Source organism: Cynocephalus volans, chromosome 15, assembly GCF_027409185.1.
Source record: "Cynocephalus volans isolate mCynVol1 chromosome 15, mCynVol1.pri, whole genome shotgun sequence".
NCBI classification, from domain to species: domain Eukaryota; kingdom Metazoa; phylum Chordata; class Mammalia; order Dermoptera; family Cynocephalidae; genus Cynocephalus; species Cynocephalus volans.
The window spans coordinates 11,324,000-11,346,692 of NC_084474.1; the positions used below are offsets into that span (position 1 = coordinate 11,324,000).

General features: G+C 35.4%; 1 protein-coding gene across 3 annotated transcripts in view; it reads right to left on the reverse strand.

The window, feature by feature from the left end:
- RB1CC1 (RB1 inducible coiled-coil 1) overlaps positions 1-22,693 on the reverse strand; it is an 87,093-nt gene that overhangs the window by 58,813 nt on the left and 5,587 nt on the right. For all 3 annotated transcript variants that reach the window (XM_063079476.1, XM_063079475.1, XM_063079474.1), the window contains exons 2-5: positions 6,002-6,116; positions 5,382-5,503; positions 3,979-4,105; positions 3,631-3,801 (exon numbers count right to left, since the gene is read on the reverse strand). In XM_063079476.1, coding sequence (XP_062935546.1) covers positions 3,631-3,801; positions 3,979-4,105; positions 5,382-5,452 — 369 coding nt within the window. In that variant the 5' untranslated portion in view covers positions 5,453-5,503; positions 6,002-6,116. The remainder of the gene's footprint in view (positions 1-3,630; positions 3,802-3,978; positions 4,106-5,381; positions 5,504-6,001; positions 6,117-22,693) is intronic.

Below are 22,693 nucleotides of genomic sequence, written 5' to 3' on the forward strand. Positions count from 1 at the left end.
AGGTCAAGGGTTCAGATCCCCATACCAGCCAGCCACCAAAAACTAAAAATAAACAAACAAAAACATAAAAAACTGAAAACATGAAATATCAAAACCTGTCAGATACAGCTAAAATAATGTTCAATGGGAAACTTTGTGGCCTTAAATACAGGAAAGTAACATAATACACCTAAAACTGGTATTAGCAATAAAGTAGACAAATCATCTGATAACCTAATGTTTCTCAACAGAAAACTCATTCCTAGTGGGGCAGTTAGCATTCTTTGTTGTTCAGTATTACACTGAGTATTTCCAGCTCAGTTGCCCATTAATGTTATTTGTACTCCCCAGTCACCTTAAGAATCCCAACTGCCTGCGTGCATTTCCAAATGTTCCTAGGGTGAAGCTACCACCCTTGGATGAGCAAATGTAATCAAATATTAAAAAGAAGAAATTACAAATGCACAAAATAAACACAGACACGAGGTTAAGATACTCAACTCAGTTCTATAAATGTAATAAGAAAACTTAGACCAACTGAACAATTTCCTCAGTAAAAGTCAACAAATTGTTCCTGAGTGTCAAAAATCCTATAGAAGAAATTAATAAAGCTGTTAAAAACTTTCTTCCCCCCAAAACGAAAACTAAACAGCTTCCAAATAGTTCTTTAAAATGGGAATAATACCAACGATTTCAAAATGTGAAAATAACACACCAAAAGAAACTACAGAACAATTTAACACAGAAATAATGACGTAAAATTTTATTGTATATATATGGAATTAGAACTGAGTGACACATTAAAGCAATACACAATATTCCAACAGAATTTATAACTGGAAAGAAAGAATGGTTTAATATGTTTTGTTAAATAGATCCCCATGTTTAAAAAGTCAGATATTTCTGATTTTAAAAATACAAAAAACTTCTTTAACAAAATTAAGAATTGATACATGCCAAGATTCAGAACCAGGACATGAACATTTTTTAATTACATAAAAGAAAAAAAGAAGTAACAATGAGAAAATGGTAGTTTGCCAAATAAAAGCATGAAGGTCAATAATAGCCTTCCTATATATAAATAGAAATATAATGAAAGAAAAGATGCCACTTACAAACAGCAACTCTTGATAAACGTAATTCAAGTATTCCTATGTGAATCTACACAATTATTGAGAACAACATTTCCAAAATTTAAACCTGATACTAAAATTTATACGGAAAAATAAATCAGTACACAAAAACTAAAATAGACTAAATGTCGTGAGGAAGCGAAGAGAAACATTTTTAATCACACAATAAAGTGGCAATAAAGTTTGCTACTAAAATGGAGAAATATCAAGATATAGAACCATGTTCATATTAGAATTTACTAGAGAATAAAGATAGTATTTTGAATGGGGAAAAGATATATTATTTAATAAGTGGTATCAATATAACTAGGCAGTAAGTTGAAAAAAATAATAGAAATATTACTCACACATTATTCAAAAATTCGAAAGGAACAAATTATGAAATTAATAAATACATACAAGGACTGGGGAAAAAATATGATCTTAATCTTGAAGCAAGGAACTCTTTTAAGCTTGTCATGAAATGTACAAATGAAAAAAACTTGACAAATTTAAATGACGTATAAATTCCCATATGAGAAAATAATACATAGGCAAAATACAAATAAATAATTGGGAAAAGATGTGCAAGAAACTTGATAAATAAAGGGTAATTTTCTTCCACATATAAGTTTTCTACAAAGCAGTCAGGAAAAATACAAAACAACTTTATAAAAGAGAGAGACAGAGAAAGAGCAGGCACAGACATATGAAAAACAATAAGAAATACAATTGGGATTTTACAATAAGACACTATGATCTACAGTTTGCACTGCATTATGATAGTGGGGAGGAAGAGAAATGCTGATGGAGGTTGGTAGAGCATCTGTAGAAGGCATTTCAGCAATAACTATCAAAATTAAAATTAATCTATCATTTGGCACAGTGATTCCTCTTACAGGAATTCATGCTATCTATGCTTAAACAAATAAGGAATACTAAAAGGTTCTTTATTTCAACACTATAAAATGAAATGGAAACAACCTCAATGTCTATCAATAAATTATTTATAGCCATACAATAAAATGTAGACATTATTAAAAAAAATTTTCTTTTATATGAGAATTTGAAAACATCAAGATACAGTATTAAATTTTAAAAAGCTAGACTCATAAAGTGAATTTTCCATTTTTATAATAATACATAAAAAACCAACTACAGGTAACCTATAGATCTAAATATGAAATATTAAAAAGAAAAGGGGGCTTTGGAAGATAACACATCTGATATACTTCAGGGCCTCTGCATTGGCTGTTCCCTTCATGACTTCGGCATAAGCAAAAAAGAAATCTTAAATAAGACTCCAGAGCAAGACTACTGAGAAACTGGACATTAAACTAGTAATTTCTATTCATCCCAAGAAACCATTAGTCAAGTGAAAAGGCAAGCCACAGAATAAATAACATAAGATATTTTCAGCATATATTAACCAACAAAGAGCATATATGAAGATTATATAAAAGGGGCTATAAAGCAACTACAAAAGGACTGATAATCTTATAGAGAACAGTCAGAACACATGAAGAGTCACTTCGCAAAAAAGGATATCCAAATGGCTCTTAGATGTATGGAAATATCCTCAAGCTCATTAACTACCTAAGTAAGCAAATTAAACCACCATGGCTTACCACTACACACCACTGGAATAACTAAAATTAAAAGCACCAAGAAAACCAAGTATTAATGACTTTGTCAAGCAAGTGAAACAGTCACATACTGTTGCTGGAAGTATAAATGGATATAAACACTTTTAAAACATTAGTGGTAGGTAAAGTTAAACAGAGGCATAGGCTACTTGTTACGTATGCCACAGAAATGCAAATTAAAGTAAACCAAACAATGTACAAGAATATTCACAGCAGCCTTAGTCAGAATATCCCAAAACTGAAACAATCTCAATATTCAGAAGAAGTTGAATGGATAAAGTGTGGCATAATTGTACAACGGAATACCATCCAGCAATGAATATAAGTCATCATTACATGCAATGGCAGGAATGATTCTCAGGAACATAATGTTGGGTAGAAGAGGCCAGATACACAAGAACTCAAACTGTATGATTACATTTATTTAAAGTTTAAAAACAGGAAAAGTAATCACTGATTTAGAAGTCAAGAGATCGGTTGGCTTTAAGGAAGACGAATGTTGGGGACTGACAGGGATAAAGCTTGAAGTGAAGGGGAAAAGAGTCACATTTGTAGGGCAACGTAAGCTCTCTTTGTCTATATCTACTCTATCATAGTTTATTAAAGAATGTTCAAAAGTAATTATCTGCATGTCATCATCTAGAAGAAAAGTTGACCAAATCGTGTTTAAGTAAGCTTTTCCACTCTAAAATCCTGCAATTGTCAATGTAGAATGACTAGCAATATACAGGCCTCAAATTTAAAAACTAGATAAATTAAAGATAAAATATTTTTTCAAAGAAGTTTATTATTTTTCATGTTTTTTGCTTGCTTCCTATGTAACTCAGACTACTCTGTTATTTAGATTTGAATGCTTTTTAGAATCAATTAGTTAAAATAATTATTTATCTTACCACTGCAAGTTGTGTCCTCGAAGCGACAGTGTGAAAAACTGCAGGCATCATAAGAGATTCTTCAACTTTTATTTCCATGTCATTTTCTGTTGAAAATGTAGTTTTAGGAATAGCAGGTGGGCGATCACATAAGATCATTTCTTTGTTAAAAAGAAAAATTGGATTTGTGTCCTACATGAAGAAAAAAAAAGGCACAACTAACTGAAATAAAATTTTACAAATGCTGAACATACACCATGCCCTCAGTATATGAGGTAGATAAACTGTGCTTTTGAACACTGAGTTCCCAGCTCCCTATCTGATGAGAAGGTGGAATGTCCTTGTATGAAAGGGCTCTTAGATACCTACCGTCCCAGCACTGTAGGTGCATACTCTTCGATCTGCAGCCATGCATTCTCCTCCATTGACCACCAGCACCTGGTGCTGAATAGCAATCTTGTATTTGCTTTGAATGGCATGCTTCAGATCTGCCACACTTCCGGAAAAAAAAGATAAAAAAATCAGTTATTTACACTTGCCCAATGACGTTTTTATCAAAGTAGCACTATGTAAAAATGCCTTACAGGTTAATGAACTTCACTCTAAAACTTTCTCCAAAAAAGAAGGTATAAGCCTCCTGTTTCCTAACTAGATTCCATAATCAACTGGCTGATCACAGGTGAATAAATCACCCACTGTGTCACATCTAAAAGTAAGTCACAGGCAGTAGACATATTTATTTTTGTGTTCTCTATATAACGTAGAAAAGGAATATGCTCAAATTGGCACAGAATTTCTATTAAAATCTCACATCACATTACAGAAATTACATTAAGTTTAAACCATGTGAAAATTCCTTCTTTTTCTTATCTTTCCAAAAATCATTCCTTTAAAGGTAAAACTGAATTTATTTATTTATTTTATTATTTTATTTTTTTTTTGTCTTTTTCGTGACCGGCACTCAGCCAGTGAGTGCACCAGTCATTCCTATATAGGATCCGAACCCGCGGCGGGAGCGTTGCTGCGCTCCCAGCGCTGCACTCTCCCGAGTGCGCCACAGGCTCGGTCCGGTAAAACTGAATTTAATGAACACAAGTGAATGAAAATTATTCCATAATTCCATTTTTAAAACAAAGATTATTGATTCCACTAAGTATATATAATAATTTTAGTGTCAGATTTATTTGGCATTGTTATCAAGTCTTTGCTATTACGGCCATTATAAAAATATAAGGTTTGAAAGTAATATTTACTACTACTATTTTCTTCCAGTTTAGCCTCAATATATATCCTCCTTCCCTGGAGAGCTCTGTCCACTTTTCACAAATACAGTAGGGTATTCATTAGTCAAATATTTGAAATCCTGGAGAATTATTAGACATATGAGCCCGATTAATCTGGCTAAAATATTAAACTTATTTTATTCTCTCATTAAGGAAACAAGACAAACCTACTGACTTATTCACATAAGATAATAAAAACAAATGACAAAAAAAACACGGAAGTGATATGATATACGTTGCTTTACAAAGCTAACAAAAATTCCCTTAACGAATTCCTGTGAAACTTAGAATAGCAATTGGTTATAGGTACTTATAACGACAGCTTCAATTTGAAATCAGTTTGTTTATTTATGTAATGTGTTGGGATAAGAGATTTAGTACTTGCCGCATTGCTACTCTTTACCAGTGGACTCAAAATCAAATATTTTTTTAACTTTTTGCATGCACACAAAATGCAAAACTGAAGAGAATAAATAAAATACAGCTCACGTTTGCACTGTAAGTTCAGTGTCAAATGTTAGAGTAGTTCCAGTGTTGACCAGAAATACATATAACTTCATGATGATTTTTCTGGATGCTGTGAGCTTATACCTCACCCTTTGATATGGTTACTACAAGATAAAAGAAACAAGAAAAGTGACCAGCTTTACAAACACAACTACAAGTGCCAATACCTTCATCATTAAGACACAGTACAGTCTTACCATATAAATAACAACAACAACAAAAAAGGGTTCTGATGTCTAAGATGGCTAACTGAACAATTTGGCAAACTTGATGCTTTAAAAAAACAAACAGTAATGAGATTAGTAAAAAGAAAAGCATAACTGTCCTACACATTTTCAGGAAGAAAGAGGCCAGCAGTTAGAACAAAAGTTGATACGTGTATATTTCACACTGTTTTTTACATTAAGAATAAAATATTTGGTCAAACATCTTCTTGTCCCCCAAAATTCTTCTTTACAACAAAATATAGATCTCTGCCATTAACTTTTCCAACCTGAGACTTCATCGATAAAATAAAGCTTCCTCATCTATAAAATGAGGACATATATATTTTCAAATGCATTAGATCAAAAACTGTTACAAAGATAGGAACTGTGACTTACCGTCAGGCACTGTGAAAAGGACTACCACTTTTCTTTGAAAGCAGATTAAGACTGGCTTATGTTTGCTTTGCTTGATATTGGCAATTGAATGGCATAAATAGTTAAACTCATACACCTAGAAAAGAAAAATTTCTGAATTATTAGAGAGAAACAATTCAATATATAACAACATATGGTTATTGTTCTCTTCTTCCTTTCAAAATCACCATTTTTAAGAGTAGTCTCTACTCAGTCTTTTTTCCTACTTGCACATTCATAGAAACCACAATCATATGACTTCAACATACATCACTCCATTAAAAGACATCAAACAAAAGTCAGCAGTGAGGGGCTGGCTGGTTAGCTCAGTTGGGTAGAGCACGTGTTATAACACCAAGGTCAAGGATTCAGAGCCCTTACCAGCCAGCTGCCAAAAAACAAACAAACAAAAAAAAACCCATTAAAAAACTCCACAAATCTGCAGCCATTTCTCACTCCTTAAAATATAACAGTAAGAAGAACCCAGGTGGTGGGGTCAGACAGCCTAAGTTTGGGCTTGGCCCCATTATTTGCAACGATATAATCTTGGGCAAGCAACTTAACTGCTGCAGTTTCCTCTTTTGTAAATAGGAATAAAAATGGTACCCATAGCAGATAATCTCTAAGATAGCACCAATTATCTGTGCTACCTCCACTTCCTGATATCCACACTCTAAATAATGACTGCTTCCCCACCCCCCATACACCAGGTGTAGACAGGGCCTGTGATCTTCTTTCAATGAATAAAATATGGCAATAGTGATGAGATGTCATGTCCATAATTGTTACTCAAGATTGTAACTTCCATCTGGCCAGCTGACTCTCTCCCTTGAGAGCTTTTATGAAGTAAAATGCCATATGGGGAGGCCCACTTAGTAAGAAAATGAAGGTGGCCTCTGGCCAACAGCCAACAAGAAGCTGAGTGTCTCAGTCTGACAACCCTCAAGGAACTGACTCTTGAAGTGATCCTTTCCCAGTTGAGCCTAAGACAAGACCCCAGCTCTTGCGAACACCTCAACTGCAGTACTGTGAGACCCTGAAGCAGAGGACCCAGCCAAGCCATGCCCAGAATCTGTGAAATATTTATGTTGCTTCTAACAGTAAGTTCTTACTCAGAAATAGATAACTGATACAGCACAACCACATTATAGGGATGTTATGACAATGTGAAAGAAAAACTTTCCACGTAGCAGCATGGTGTCTGGCAGAGAACGAGCCAACTCTCCAATGTTTGGCTGGGATCTCAGCCTTCCTTACTCTCCTTTGTACGGTAAAGCTAATCTACTCTCACAGCTGCAGCCACTACCACTGTTGACTGCTGACTCCCAAACCTAGCCCAGATCTCTCCTAAATTATCCATCGAACCCCTCTCAAACTCAACAAATCCAAGTTAATTTCCTATATGCATTTCTTCAATATTATTGTTTCTAGAACCAAACTCCTTATCTTCTCTGCCTCCTAAGCCTTCTTGCTTTTCATTTTTCATTTCTTTCTTTGTTGATAGAATCTACATTCACCCAATCTCTCATGTGCTATCCTAGGTCTTTTGTCCTCCTAACAGACTATAAACATCAGCAAATCTGTCCAGTTAATTCTAACACATATATTTCTTGACTATCTATCCCTATTCCTATTGCTACTGCCTTAAATCAGACTCTCCTTGTCCCTCCACTAGATTTTTACAAAAGCTTCTCAACCCACTCCATGTCTCCTCAATCCCTAGTCCATCATCCTCCACACCACCTTCAAAGAGATCATTCTAAAAGCTAGGCTGATCAAGTTTTTCTACTGCTTAAAATGTATAATTATGATTTTTATGGCAGCAGCTACCATTTTGTGAGTATTTGCTATATCCCAGTAAACTATTCGAAATGCTTTATTAAATGAAATGCTTTCATTTGTTCCTCACAAAAATCCTTTAACATAGATACTACTGTCATCCTCATTTTATAGATAAGGAAACTAAGACTTAAGGAGTTAAGTAATGCCATAGGTTAGAGAACGATGATTTAACTCCAACTCTGCCATCTCAAGCCTTTCACCACTACAATAACATCCAAGACAGCAAATGTAATATTGCCTCTCCCTCTCTGCCGCAACTTCCTACCCCATCCTTCTGCTACTCCATAACATTTCCCTCCCAAATTCCACACTGCTTAAACTCCCGGTACAAAATGAGCCATTAAAGCCTCTTAGCTTTCATCGAGGCAGTGTTCTCTGCTTAGAATTCTCCTTCCCCACTGCCTACTATGATTGCTGCCTTCCTCCTGTCCTAACCTCACACACGTTTTTTTTCACAGATTCAGTTGCATAGAATCAATCATCTCATTAGTTGTGCCACATACTATATGTGTGCTTCTTTGCTTGCATACATCATGATTTTTTTTTCATATTTCTCACCTATATTAAATAACAAGCTTCTTTAAAGCAAGGACTAAGCATTCCTGGGAGCTAGCTATGCAATAATTTCTAAATAAAATAAATGAATAATCCTACACTGGCAGAGGATTATTCTACATCACTGTGAAGATTCCTAGGACATCACATGTTTGACATCTACCCCATGATTTCTTCAGCTTGTTCTTGAAGGAAAATCCCTAGGTTTTCCAACATCATCATCTCCATGACAACAGTAAGGCTCTACTTCACCCATCACCTACTCACCCTCCCCACCATTACCATTTATGGGTGGTGCAGATACTCTACAAATGCAACCCCCAGGGTTCAGCCCAGCTACTTAACTAACACAGACTAACACGGATTTCCTGTGATACTACAGACTAGTACCAAATCTTTTAATGAATGAGGGAAAGTGACTAGGAAGCCAATAGATTAAAGCAACAAGTAAGTAGCTGATGAACAGAGCCTCCAAGTAACAAAGCTGGGTTCCTGAGTAACCATGAGCAACGTCCCCAGCCAGCTCCTGTAGGGCACTGCATGCTAGAGAGAAAAACAGGCTAAATCAGTAGAATTTTGAAGATTTCATGACGTATTATTATAAAGTCTATCCTCACTCATAAAATTACTTTTTCTTTACTTAATAAGCATTTTTCCATATTACGAAAAATGCTTCATAATCATCACTATTAATGGCTATAAAGCATCCAACTTGTAAATACACCAAAATTTATTTACTTTCTATCTACCAGTGTTTTTATTTTTTTAATCTCACAGACATACATTTTTTTCTTGTGTTTAGAATTATTTCCATAAAATAAATTCCTAAAAGTAAAATTACTGGGTCAAACATTCAAATATTTTAAGGCTATTAGAGTATGCTACAAAATTGCTTCTTTTACCAATTTATACTCTTGGCAATGTACCCAGTCAATAAGGTTACTATATTCTTGCCAGTATCATGTTTTTAAATGCTTACCAATAATATTTCACTATTTTATATTTACATATCATCTTTGATTATTAGTAAGTTTGAATCTTACTCATTCATAGATTGTCTACTACGTACCAGGAACTATGCTAGACATGGAATATAGCAGTAAACAAGATAAACATAGCCCCTGGACTACTATGGACCTTAATTACCAGAAAAAAATAATAACCCCATCTTACAGGGTTAGCTTAAAGATTAAGCAGGACAATATATCTATATATATAAAACACCGATGCAATGCACAAAGACAAGCTTTCAGTAACTGTACTCAACAGATTTTGTACACAGAAGTGCTAGGCACTGAAAATATAAAAATGATGGGTAAAATGGGCAATATCTATGGCCAGGCAAAGTAGGCATAATTATCATAAATGCAATATTGTCTAAAAAATGTGCAGAGAGTGACCGGGAAATATGAAAGGCACTTACAAGAGAAGATTGGAGCCAAAGGATCCAGGTCTAGAAAAGGCATGCAGTTATGAGAGATGATAAGAGGAAGCTAGAGAGATAAGCAGGGAATCAGAGGGCTCTGTTCAATAAAGATTTTCTGAATGAACAAGTGAATGTATGCCAAATCCAAAAGTACAGGCTGGATCTTTATCTTACAGGTTAAAAGGAGCCATTTTGTTTTCTGAAAGATTAGGTAGCTAAAGTATGGTGACAAAACTGGAAAGAATATTCATTAATTATTTCATTGATCCAAATCCAACAAACATTTACTGACCTTATGTACCAGGACTGAGTATTCCATGAACAAAACAGACGTGATCTTTGCTCTCATGGAATTCATATTCTTGAAGGAGAAAGGTCATCAAACAAGAACAAAGCAAACATGATACAACTGCGATATGTGCAATGAAAGAGGAGTAGGTAGGAAGAAGGACCTATTTTAGATTTAGGTGATCAAACGAGGCTTCTACGTGGGTTGCATATCAATGGGATCACTGGGACGAGAAAAGGCCTGTACTGAATAGGGGTAAAGCAGTACAAAGAGACATATGATTTTTATAAAACACTAAACATAATATCTTTTCTAAGTAATAATCACTGTATCAAGTTTTTTTCTTTTCTTTTGTTTCCTTTTAAATATCATTTACCTTTTTCTTTTGATATAATTTCACACTCAAAAATTGCAATAAGACAAAGAACTCCCTTGTACTTGTTACCCGGACTCACCAACTGCGAACATGGTCCATTTGCTTTATTGTTTGTGCCAGTGCACGCGCTCTCTACATACACAGACACAGAAATATACTTCTTTCTGAACTACTTGAGTGTAATTTGCAAACAGAATGTCCCTTTATCCATAAATACTTCAGAGTGTGTATTCCCTAATAGCAAGGATTTTCTCATACCTAACCAAAGTACATTTATCAAATTGTGAAATTTAACACTGATGTACTATGATCACCTAATCCACAGTTCATATTCAAATTAATGCCCTAATAATATCCCTTATAGTTTTCCCCCAAGATTCAGGATCCATTTCAGGATCACATAATTCATTTAGTTGTAATACCTATTCAATCTTGAACAGTTCATCAACCCTTCTTTTCCTCTTCACAATCTATAGCTAATACTGCTCTCATTCTATCAGAGGCTATAGAAATCATTAAAGAATAAGGATGACCTCAATTAAATCCCCTCATTCCATGATACTTACATGAGGGAAATTTTGACAAGCTATGGCAGCTACGTGTCTTTTAACAAACACCAATCTCTTCATCTGGTGCTCACACTAAAAAACAGCTCAACCTAAGAAACTATAATCATTAACGTTGCTGACCAGAAAAGATAACAGAACTAAACTTATTTGAGAATTAGTTTGTATGTACACTTCATAAAGAATTTAAACAATTTTAAGGATAGTTTTCACTGCAGTGACTCTAGAACCTACATTAAAAATCGACTCCATTATATAGGCACACTTGATACTACCATTTGTCATTTAGCTCAATTCTAATAGCTTCTAAGTGATGTTAATGACAATATCATTTTGAGAAGCAACTCCTGACTTACCCTGATATGACATCCCATGTTTTCATCTGTTTACAGCCGTTAAGACTGGCAGCTTAATCAGAAGCCCCCTTTTGAATCTTCAACCTCTGCATCCTCATTAACTGCCTGTTACCAAAGTCCTACCCACAAATAGCAAAGAGAAAAGCCTTACTAGTAAGATCAAGCAACATTTTGCCATGGGTCTACCAGCACTGGTAAGTCTGTAAGCAAATGTTAGGTTCCTAAATTTCATGGCCACAAATGCTCTTGTGTATGCCACATGTCCTGTGTATATAGCGCATAAGATAATCATTACTAACATTTATTGAGTGATTCATTACATACCAGTCATTATGCTAAGTAGTTTTATAGGCATTACCTTGGTCATCATAATATGTGTGACATTCATGTTATTACTATTTCCATTTGCATATGAGAAGTTTCAGAAGTTGTTCAACTTGCCTAAAGGCAGAAATCTAGTAAATGAAAGATGCAGGTGCTTGAACCCAAGTCAATTTGCTACATTCCTTCAATAAAAATATCACCTGAGAACCTAGTATGTAGTAGGCATTTTCTTGGCTTTGGGAATAAAATAGAAAATAATAAAATTGCCTGCTGTAGTGAAACTGAACATCCTACTGGTAATAAGCAACATGAAAATCTTATATTTATGCACAAACTCCACGATATATACTTTCTAAAAGAAAAGCTACATAAAAAGCATTTATTTTTTTAAGTAAAAACAAAACTTAAATTCAAAAATATAAACTTCCACTTTACTGTGTTTTACCCTTAGAGATAATGATATAGTCAGCATGGCAATAGCTACCACTAATTAGAACCATGAAGTAAAGACTATACCAGGAACATGATATTTTCACTATTCCTAATGTGAGAAAGATTAGTATTATTCCCATTATTCAAATGACAAAACTGTGGCTCACAAAAGTTCAGTTACTTCCCAAAGTCACATAACAAGAAAGTAGTACAACCAGTTAAAATTACAGCTGAATCAGTGAGGAAAAAGGGACATGAATGTACTTAAAACATTAGGATCCCTTACATGTGATTACACATTAAAGCACACTGTAACTTGGCATTTTACTGTTCCTTTAGAAATCCCAACATTTCTTTCCTGCCTCACCCTTGAACCTTACCCCTTTATGGGATCACTTTTAAATATTCATTTTTCTAAATACAATACAAAAAAAGGAAAAAAACCCTTCAATATTAGATAAGAGGAGTGGGATGGTAAAGCAGTTGTAATGTTCCATGTATGTATCCTATGTATACGGCACATAAAGTAAGTAATAATCATTACTAAGGTAATGAAATGTAACAAGGTAAAGTTTTCAACAGAAAGGCAAGTCCCATCCAAGAAATGACATGGACCTAGGTCCTAAAACAAGATTTCCTTGGATCCACAAATGAAAAGGTGATTCTTGGCATGTAGCAAACACTAGAAATTCTTCCACGCCTGGTCATCCCGGCAGTGTGGTATTCTCTGGAAATGTGTACACTGAAAATTTCATAGCTAAAGAAATGTACATATGAGAACCTACCTATGGTAGCCAAGAAGAACAGGGCTGAGTGTGACAAGGGCATCCCTTATCCACTCCACTCTCAGTGCTGCCTCCTGCTGCCCAGGGCGGGTACACACTGGGGCCACCTACACATAGGGGACTCCATTGCTACTGTTGGCAACTGCAGGGCAACAAGGAGTAAAATCTCAGCCCTAAAGTGGGAGACCCAACAGGACACCTGGCCTACTGTTCTCCCCCCTTGTTTTCAGGAAGAAGAGAGGGGTGACTCAGAATCTGGGAGCTTCTGGGCAGAAAGTAAAATGGTGTTGGCCTCCACTCATAGGCCTGCCAGGCCCATTCCCTCAGGCGGTTCCCCTCTGGGTCCAGACAAAGTGTTCAACTGATGGCAGCTGGGCACAAAGCATGCCCACCACCATGAATGGCCCATCCCAGACAAATGGGACTGACCAGGCAGACATTTTCTCTCTTGTTATATAAGCACCTATATAATAGCTTCAATTTTGCCACTTGGACAGCAAAGCCTAAAATGCTTAACTGTCTGGTCCTTCACAGAGAAAGTATGTGAGTCCTGCTCTAAAGTTGAGCAACTGCAGTCATTTCAGTGAGAACCACATATACCTCAGTTACTTACTACCAGGCATCTAACAGTCACGGACCAAGGCCTCCTGGTAAACCCATGCCATCTGCAACAGTTCTGATAGACTCAGAACAGTCACAGAAATGACTGTTTCTCTGGCTTATGGGGGAAAAGGGCAGAAAACGAAAAAAGAGGTTGTTTTCCACTACCCACATCATACATCATTTTGAATACCCAAACATGTGACTTCACTTTCTCCTCAAAACTGGTGAGATATGACAATATTACAACAAGGGTTATTAATAGTTTTTTAAGAAGACTTCCTGGGGACTGACTGGTTAGCTCAGCTGGTTAGAGTGTGGCCTTGTAACACCAAAGTCAAGGGTTTGGTTCCCTGTGCTGGCCATCCACAAAAAAGAAAAAAAAAAAGTTCATATGAATTAATAAGAAAATCACAACAACCCATAATAAATTAATGGGCAAAGGGCATGAGTAGGGAATTCAAATGGTTAACAAACATGGGAAATATCTGAAACCTCCTTGGTAATGAAAGAAATACAAATCTAAAAAGAAGTCAGTATTTTTCACCTATAAAATAAGATTTTCAGTCTCAGAGAAAAGAGATAAAATGTATAAATAAATACAAAATACTGTGGAAATATTAGTATAAGCAAGGAATTTTTCTCTTTCCATAAAATACATATTCCATAGCTGAAAAAAAGGCAGTGACAAACCTAGAGAATTAACCTACCCAAAGAGAGGTGTGGCCTTTGCCCTTGGCTGCTGGGATATGACCTTCAGGCCCCTGGAATGTCCTGCCTGATAGGATTATTTTTGTTTGGGTGGCTTTTGCCACTGGACAGTCTAACAATGTAATTTATGAAGAGGGCTTTAGGACAAAGGATATCAGTTTGATCTCCAGGAACTGAAGACTAAAGACATTAATTAGTCCAATCTCTAGGAAAGGCTAGAGATTAAAGGTCAGCCATACAGATAGCATGTGATCACGCCCCAATAAAAACTCTAGACACCAAAGATTCAGATGAGCTTCTCAAGTTAGCAATACTCTATGCTAATCATGGCCAAGTAACACTGATTCCCCCAGAGATGACGACTGGAAGCTCTGAGTCTGGACCTCTTCCAGACGCTGCTCTCTGCATATCTTCCCTTTGCCTGATTTTAATTTGTATGCTTTTGCTATAACAAAACTGTAATTTTAAGTATAGCGCTTTTCTGTGAGCTGTTCTAGTGAATTCCCCAAACAGTGGTCATGGGGGCCTGAGAATTTGTAGTCACCTGATCTGAAATGAGTGTGGTCCTTGGTACCTCCAAACTTAACGGCTGGTATCCAAAGTGAGGGCAATCTTGTGATGACTGTTCCCTCTAACTATAGAGTTGGCTAAATTCATTGCACACCCATATTGTGGTTTCTAAAAGGAACCTTTGGAGAAATAGCTGATTCTAAAGGTCTAAAGTTCACATCTTAAGAAACCAACTTCAAATGGCTTCCACTGGCTATGATGAGACAGTTTCAGCATCAAAATGATTACAAATAGATGAATAGCGTCAAATCCATAAAAAATCATGTGTTCATAATGATATTAAAAAACAAACAAACTAAAAAACAAACAAACATCACCTCAGTAAGCTAGGACAGAATCCATTATAAAACTGAAAAAAAAAAAAAGAAATTAGGCACTTATCATGTCTTTCCTAAATGAAACATATTTCAGGATGACCAAACAGTTGAGTAGGCAGAATCCATTAATATAGAAAAATTCCAGCTAGGAATGTAGATGAAATATAAAAGATGATCACTTTGCAATGAAATAATGGATCTAGAACATTAACAGATGTTTAAAAATTAGGATAAATTTATAATGGATAAACTAGGCTGATAAAACATGAATACACTGATCACTTGTCACTCTCCTCCAAATGTGGCATTCTGACATAAGTGATTCAGATGGACAAAGCCCATCTATAAAGTTTTCCTGAATAAATAAATCTGAATTTGAATTTAATCAAGCCTCTATATCTACCAATAGTTGCCAATTTATGGAAAATATAGAGGAAAAGCAAACCTTATTCTAAGAAATCAGCTAAATTCAGAATTATGAGCATTCCAAAGGACAATACTCTAGTCTCTTCAACAGATAAATGGCTCCAAAAAGAAAAGAGAAGAATTTCATAGATTAAAAGAGATACAAGAAATACAGAAAACATCTGTAATGTGTGGACCCGTTCTGATCCTGAATCAAAACAACTATAAAAAGACATTTGAGAGATAAATATGGAAATCTAAACATGGACCGGGTATTAGATTATATTAAGGAATTACTATTACTTTTGTTTGGATAATAACAGCATTGTGGTTAACAAAACAAAGGAACTATGAAAAATCAATGTGTAAAATGATGCTTGATACTTGTTTTAATTGGGGGGGGCGGGAGGGGAATGGATGGTATAGGGATCACCCTGGACCTTGATGTTATCAGCATCACATTCAAACTAACCGAGCTAAAGGCCAACCCTGATACTTGTTTTAAGTTAGTCCCGCAAAAACAAAGAGAAGGAAGAAAGGTTAGAAGGAAAAAAGGACAGTTAGTTGGGTGGTGGATAGATAAGATCAGCAAAATGCTGGTACTTATTAAAGAAAACACAATTAGGTTCACTATTATATTCTCTCTACTTTTTTGCAAGTTTACAAATTTCCACAATAACACACTAGAAAAATGATCACAATATTTTAATCATATTCAAGTTTTCATTATAACATTCGTATTATAGGTGGAGATGTACTATAAATAATTATGACCTGTCTGGAAAGCAACTTGTGTTCATGGGGGTAGGTAAGCAAAAGTTTTATAAACTCACATCTTCCTTAACCTAGTAATTGTACCAAAAAATCCATCATAAGAAAGTAATTTGAAATACTGTTACTACTCATTCTTTTATTCATATTGTAAAACAGAATTTTAAAGCCATGGAATAATTTTTAATAATGCTTACAACGTTGAGGAAAAACCATACATGCAATATGATCACAACTGTATAAAAAGAATGCAAAGAAAAAAAAGATTATAGGAAAAAATATGCCAAAATGATAACAATAAATATGTCTAGGTACTGAAATTAGTAATAATCAAATAAAACATTTAGGTGCTGTCAGACTACACCACCTCCCTGGTTATAATTTGACCTAAAAAGAAGGAAAAACAACTGACTATAAAGAAAGAACTTAACAAACCTGGTTTAAATCCCTATCCTGGCACTAACAAGTTGGGAGATTTGAGATAAGTTACTTCTCTACAAATTTCAATGTTGTCATCTCAAAAGCAGAGATATCATCTTTCTTGCAGTGCTACTGCAGGAATTATCTTTTCCTCAAAATGTTCAGAACCAAAGTAAAAAGAGAATGGAAAGTGATGGACATATAGTGAAGTAAGACTGGCCATGAGATGATAAGTATTGAAACAAAATAATGCGTAAATATGGCTCATTCTTCTATTGTCTGTGTTTTTGTTTTTAATTCCCAAAAGAAATAATTACAGAAATACAAAAATAAAACTTGTAGAGCAGTTCCAGAGGTTCCACGTCCCTACAACAGGATAAAAATGATATAGCTAGAAGCTGTGATCAATAAACTGGGTTTTGGTGTTTTTTTGAGCAATGCCAGGAGATATTTCATAAAAGTAAGTCAATTTTACAAAATGCTACTGTAAAGAACCATATCTAGTCTGACACCTACCTACTGGCACAATGCTTATACAAGAGCTACATGCATGCTAGAAATTATTTAAATACCCAGCACCTATTGGTCATCTTTTCTCATGTTGATGGATAAAAAGTACTGAAACACTCTGAAAGCTGTCTTTCACTGCTTTAAGACAGAGCTAAGAAATTTTCTTTCTCACAAAGTCTCAGCGAACCATCAACATATTCTTAAATTAAGAATGGACTAAACATATCATATCAGCCCTCAGGATATTATATTTGCAGCCAATCCATGAATATGAGCAGAATATACAAACAATGTCTACTGTCTAATACATAGGGACTCTGTGACCACCTTGTACCCATGGCAAGGCACAAACACTAAATACGCTTTACTAAATAAAGGGAAACAGCAGCAATTGCAAATATAATGAAAATCACAGCTTCCTATAAGCAAGCACATATACACAGAAACATATAGATCAAACTTCCATTCTACACCAACACCTAGCCAATATTAAAGATAACAGATCTTCAAGGTTTTCTTACTTGCAGACTATATCCTCAGCCTTACTGTTGAACAGAAATCACCACACACGTGAAAAATGAAATATTTACTTGAGTTGACTTTCCCTGGCCCTGTCATTACATTGAGGGAAAAGCTGACCTTGATGATATCCAAAGTACCCACCTAATTGAGAATCTATAAGGCAAACAGTTTGTACAAGCCAGCTACTTAGGAAAACAGACAAAACTCGGTCTCTGTCTTGAAGGGCTATGCAACAATGTGCAAAGGGCCAGATCTGTGATATTAACATCAAATGGAAAAAGCGTTGCATTATTCTCTTACATAAGTACTCCATCTCAGCCAAAGAAGAGATATGGCCCCACTTCTGCTCACATGTGTTGCCACCTTTCCATCACAGTAAATATTCCATATATGTTATCTAGGGACAGGAAGTAACTCTGTGACATAACACAAAGTACTCAAAAACATCTATTGAGTTAACAAGGTTTCATGAGCAAATGTACTCTTAGGATATGTAAATGACAAAGCAGAGTTCAAAAACAGTAATAACTGATAGAGATCACACCCAAGTAGCTAATTTTTGGCAGATTCTTTATTAGCCACTGTATTCCCAGGCTTTTATATTTAAAACAAACAAACAAAAACAAACAAACAAACAATCAAATGGTAAATAACTTGGCTTAATATGGCTTAACATTGTATGTGAGTAAGTACTCCCTGGTCCCAGATCTAACAGTAAGTCAGTGTACTCTCTCTTCCACTTTATTCCCATTAAGTTCTTTTTTAAAAAATTTTTTATTATTGTTATTTATTATAAGCATAGCCATTATTACAAATTGTGATTTTTCTTTATGCCCTTTACCCAACCCATCCCTCCCCAAACCCCCATCCTGCCTCCCCTCCATTTCTAGTATCCTTAGGTTTGTTCTCTGCTTCTGAATGTTCAACGTATTGTTGTGGTCTTTCTTTCTTTCTCTCTTTCTGTTTTTTTCTCTTTCTGTTTCTTTCTTTCTCCCCCTTCCTTCGTTCTTAGCACCCAGTTATGAGTGAGGACATGTGGTATTTCTCTTTCAATGTCTGGCTTATTTCACTTAACGTAATTTTCTTCAGACTCATCCATATTGCTGCAAATAGCAGAGTTTCATTCTTTTTTATGGCTGAGTAGTATTCCCTTGTGTGTATATACCACGTTTTCCTTATCCAGTCATCCATCAATGGACATAGGTTGATTCCATATTTTGGCTGTTGTAAATACAGCTGCGGTGAACACAGGAGTGCAGGTAACCCTTTGACATGATGATTTCCATTTCTTTAGATATATACCCAGTAGTGGAATTGCTGGAACATTCGGCAGTTCTATCTGTAGTTGTCTGAGGAACGTCCATACTGTTTTCATAATGGCTGTACTAACTGATAGTCCCACCAACAGTGTAGAAGAGATTCCCTTTCTCCACATCCTCAACAGCATCTTGGTCATTTTAATAATGGCCAGTCTAACTGGGTGAGATGATATCTCAGTGTGGTTTTGATTTGCATTTCTCTGAAGACTAGTGATGTTGAGCCTTTTTTCATGTACCAGTAGTGCTTACTACTATATACTTGGGCTCTGACAATTACCTATTTGAGCTCCTTCTACCTACACTCCCCATCTCAAATCCATCTTGCAGGACACCACCAACTAAACAATCTTAGGCCCTATTTTACTTCTCCTCAAACTAAAAATGCTTTATTACATCTACTCAATTAAGAATAAATTCCTCAGACTGACACCCCATTACAACCCTTCTATGGCTCACTACAGGAAGCTCCACACCATTTAAGCCAATCTTCTGACAGGAGATGAATAAGCCTTGGTTTTTTCATGCCTTTACTCATGTCATTCCACAGCTTCCATTTTGTAACCAAGAACTCACACACATTCTGTCATAAAGTCTTCCCCAACCTATTGACTGTCAATTCCTTAAGCACTTATAGTACATGCTTCAAATACCAACTAATGAAACAGTGTTTGTATCCAGAACATAAATGAACACCCCCGCCCTACTTTTTTTGCTACTTGGCCGAATACTAAGCTTACATTGCCTGAACTATATTGTAAATGACTAGAGAAAACCTGGTCATGCATTATACCTCTCTTTGAAACACCACGGTACTTACAGTACCTAGATGGTGGACAGTTAAGAAATGCTTGAGGCCGAAACCATGGATAAGGACTACAATAAGAACCAAAACTGTGAAATCAGAAACCAAATGGCTCATAGTAAGAATCCACAGGAATACTGTCTCTATTTACAAGAATGTATAGTTTATGTACATATTCCTATATGCTTGCTATCAAAGCAAGATGATCCAACATCTCCTCTGTATGTAGTTGTTAAAACATTAAGCAAAAAGGGACATTAGTAACCAAGCACATATTTGATCACCCTGAAATAAAAAGACTTGGGCAGAGGAGATCTCGGTTTTAGTCCTAAGTTCACGTTACTCCTGTGACCCTGAGAGAAAGTTTTCCAATTTTTCCGAATCTCAGTTTCCTCAGCTGAAAAACGAAAGGGGTGCACTAGATGATTCCTCCATCTTCTATAAAGTGTCAAATAGTCGGATTATATATTAAACCCAGTTCTAACATACAGTCATTGAATAATAAGAAAAACTTACTTTGTGTGCCAGTGACCAAAGACTAATAAAAAGCACATGTTATTTGCATTTCAAAAGCTCAATCACATAAAATGAACATTACAAGATAATATATTAAATATTATGAACAGAGGTATGCAAAAATTATATTAAGAAGTAATGGGTAAGAATTCATACAAAGAAGGTGCCAATCCAAAAAACCAAACAAAAAACCAAAACCAGAAAAAAATGTAAAATCAAGTTCCAACTAAAGACTTCCAATTTACCCTCACTGATCACCTTACTAAAACTTAAGAGGAAAAGCTTAGTAAACCACTGACTTCTTTTAAGAAAATGATGATTGAAAAGACCTTATCCTTTTATCACCTTGCAACTTTGGAACTGCTCATTATGTACACTGTCTCTTATGAAAAGTCCATTAAATTTCATAAATGGGTTGAGTCAATATGATCTAGAACTAAAATTATTGCATGTAATTGTAAGAAATGAGCATAGAAACCAACTGCTGCTGAAGGAATTAGAAATTAACTTTGTAAGTCTAATATAAGCCTGATAAATAAGCATTTCAAGTATTACTTTTCACCAAATATTCAAGATTCCCTAAAATGTCACATTATACTCGTTTTATATAAAAAGCTTTTCTTGATTTTTATAAAACTAGACCTTACAGATATCACGCAAGTTAACACAAACCAATTCTAAGTTAAAAGTAATGGGTTAGAATAGCCAGGTAGCTCAGTTAATTGAAGTGCAGTGTAACACCAATGTCAAGAGTTCGGATCCCTGTACCGGCCAGCTCCCCCCCCCCCCCAAAAAAAAACAAGATAAAAGCAATGGGTTAGTAACTCAACAAGTGACACAAGATTTCCTTAATTATCATTTGACTCTCTGTCTAAACTCACTGAGACAATAACTACTAAGTGCCTATATTTATTGAGACACTACAGGAGAAAGCAACTGTCCAAAAATACTCTAAACTGAAGTAGTTAAGAGTGGGATTGTGGTGCATTAATAAACAGATAACATACAAAACAAAAGATCCAAACACATCTTTATATGCACATACAGAGATATGTAATGATGGCAAAATTTCAAATTGGGGGAAAGAATGAATTTTTCAAGCAATGGTATTATGACAAATGGTCATCCATGGTATAAAGAAAAATAAACTATCTGGAGGCACATTCTCACTAGGAAATGACAACTAAAATATCAACAAGATACCATTTTTTATCCATCAGATTACTACTCATGATTAAAATGAGCACTAAATGTTGATAAGATAAGAGTGAGCCCACTGGCATGTTTCCAATGAGAATATAAAATGGTACCACTTTTAAGAAGATTTAGTCTAGCAATATGCACCAGAATTTAAAATGTGCAAACCAGCAATTCTACTTCTGGGAATGTATTAGAACCAAATAATGACATAAGTGCATAAAAGTATATGCCCAATGCTTTTCATTACATCATTACTTTCAACAATGAAACATTACAAAAATGGCTTTCAGGCATCCACTGAATGGGGGTGGGGAAGAGGTGTCTTGGAATGTACAGTATTCCCTGAAGATAAGGGGAGACTACCATATTTGAATCCCATTTATTCCACTAAGGCTCAGATAACTAAACTATAAACTAAACTGACAACTTTCACAGCGTAGGTGAGGAGGATAGCAAAATGTATTTCAAACTCTTTTACAGTGCTAGGAATATATTAAAAGCTTAAAAAATGGTGGCAATTACGATTTTAATTAAACTCCAGCATCCAAGGACCTCATAAGTAACCCCAGTTTATCTTTCTATAAGTATCACCAACTACTACCCTACGTGAAACCTATAGCCTCACTTTACATATTCCTGCCAGGTAAAATTGTACCCACTTCTGCTTACCTGAATTTTACTCATCCTTAAAAGTCCAAGTATGGTCCTATTCCCACTTCTGGGAAACCTTCCCTAATCACAGGTGGCCCACAGTACTCTTTTCCCCTCCACTGAATTTACAGAAGTCTTAATTGGCTATATATGGTAGCATGAATTATCTTACATGGAGGGAAGACCTATCTCACATCATGAGAAGATATTTGCCCCCCTAGGTTTTTGCAGATACAATCAGCTATAAATGAGGGGGAGAAGGGAAGATACATTTTTAAAAATATTGATCCCATTGCATTTTTTGCCAGAAGTATAGGGTAACAACTGGACTTTCTTGCCCATATACAAGAAAAAGAACCAGAAAGCATCTTGCATACTCATAAAAAAAACTTTTATCCAACTTATCAAT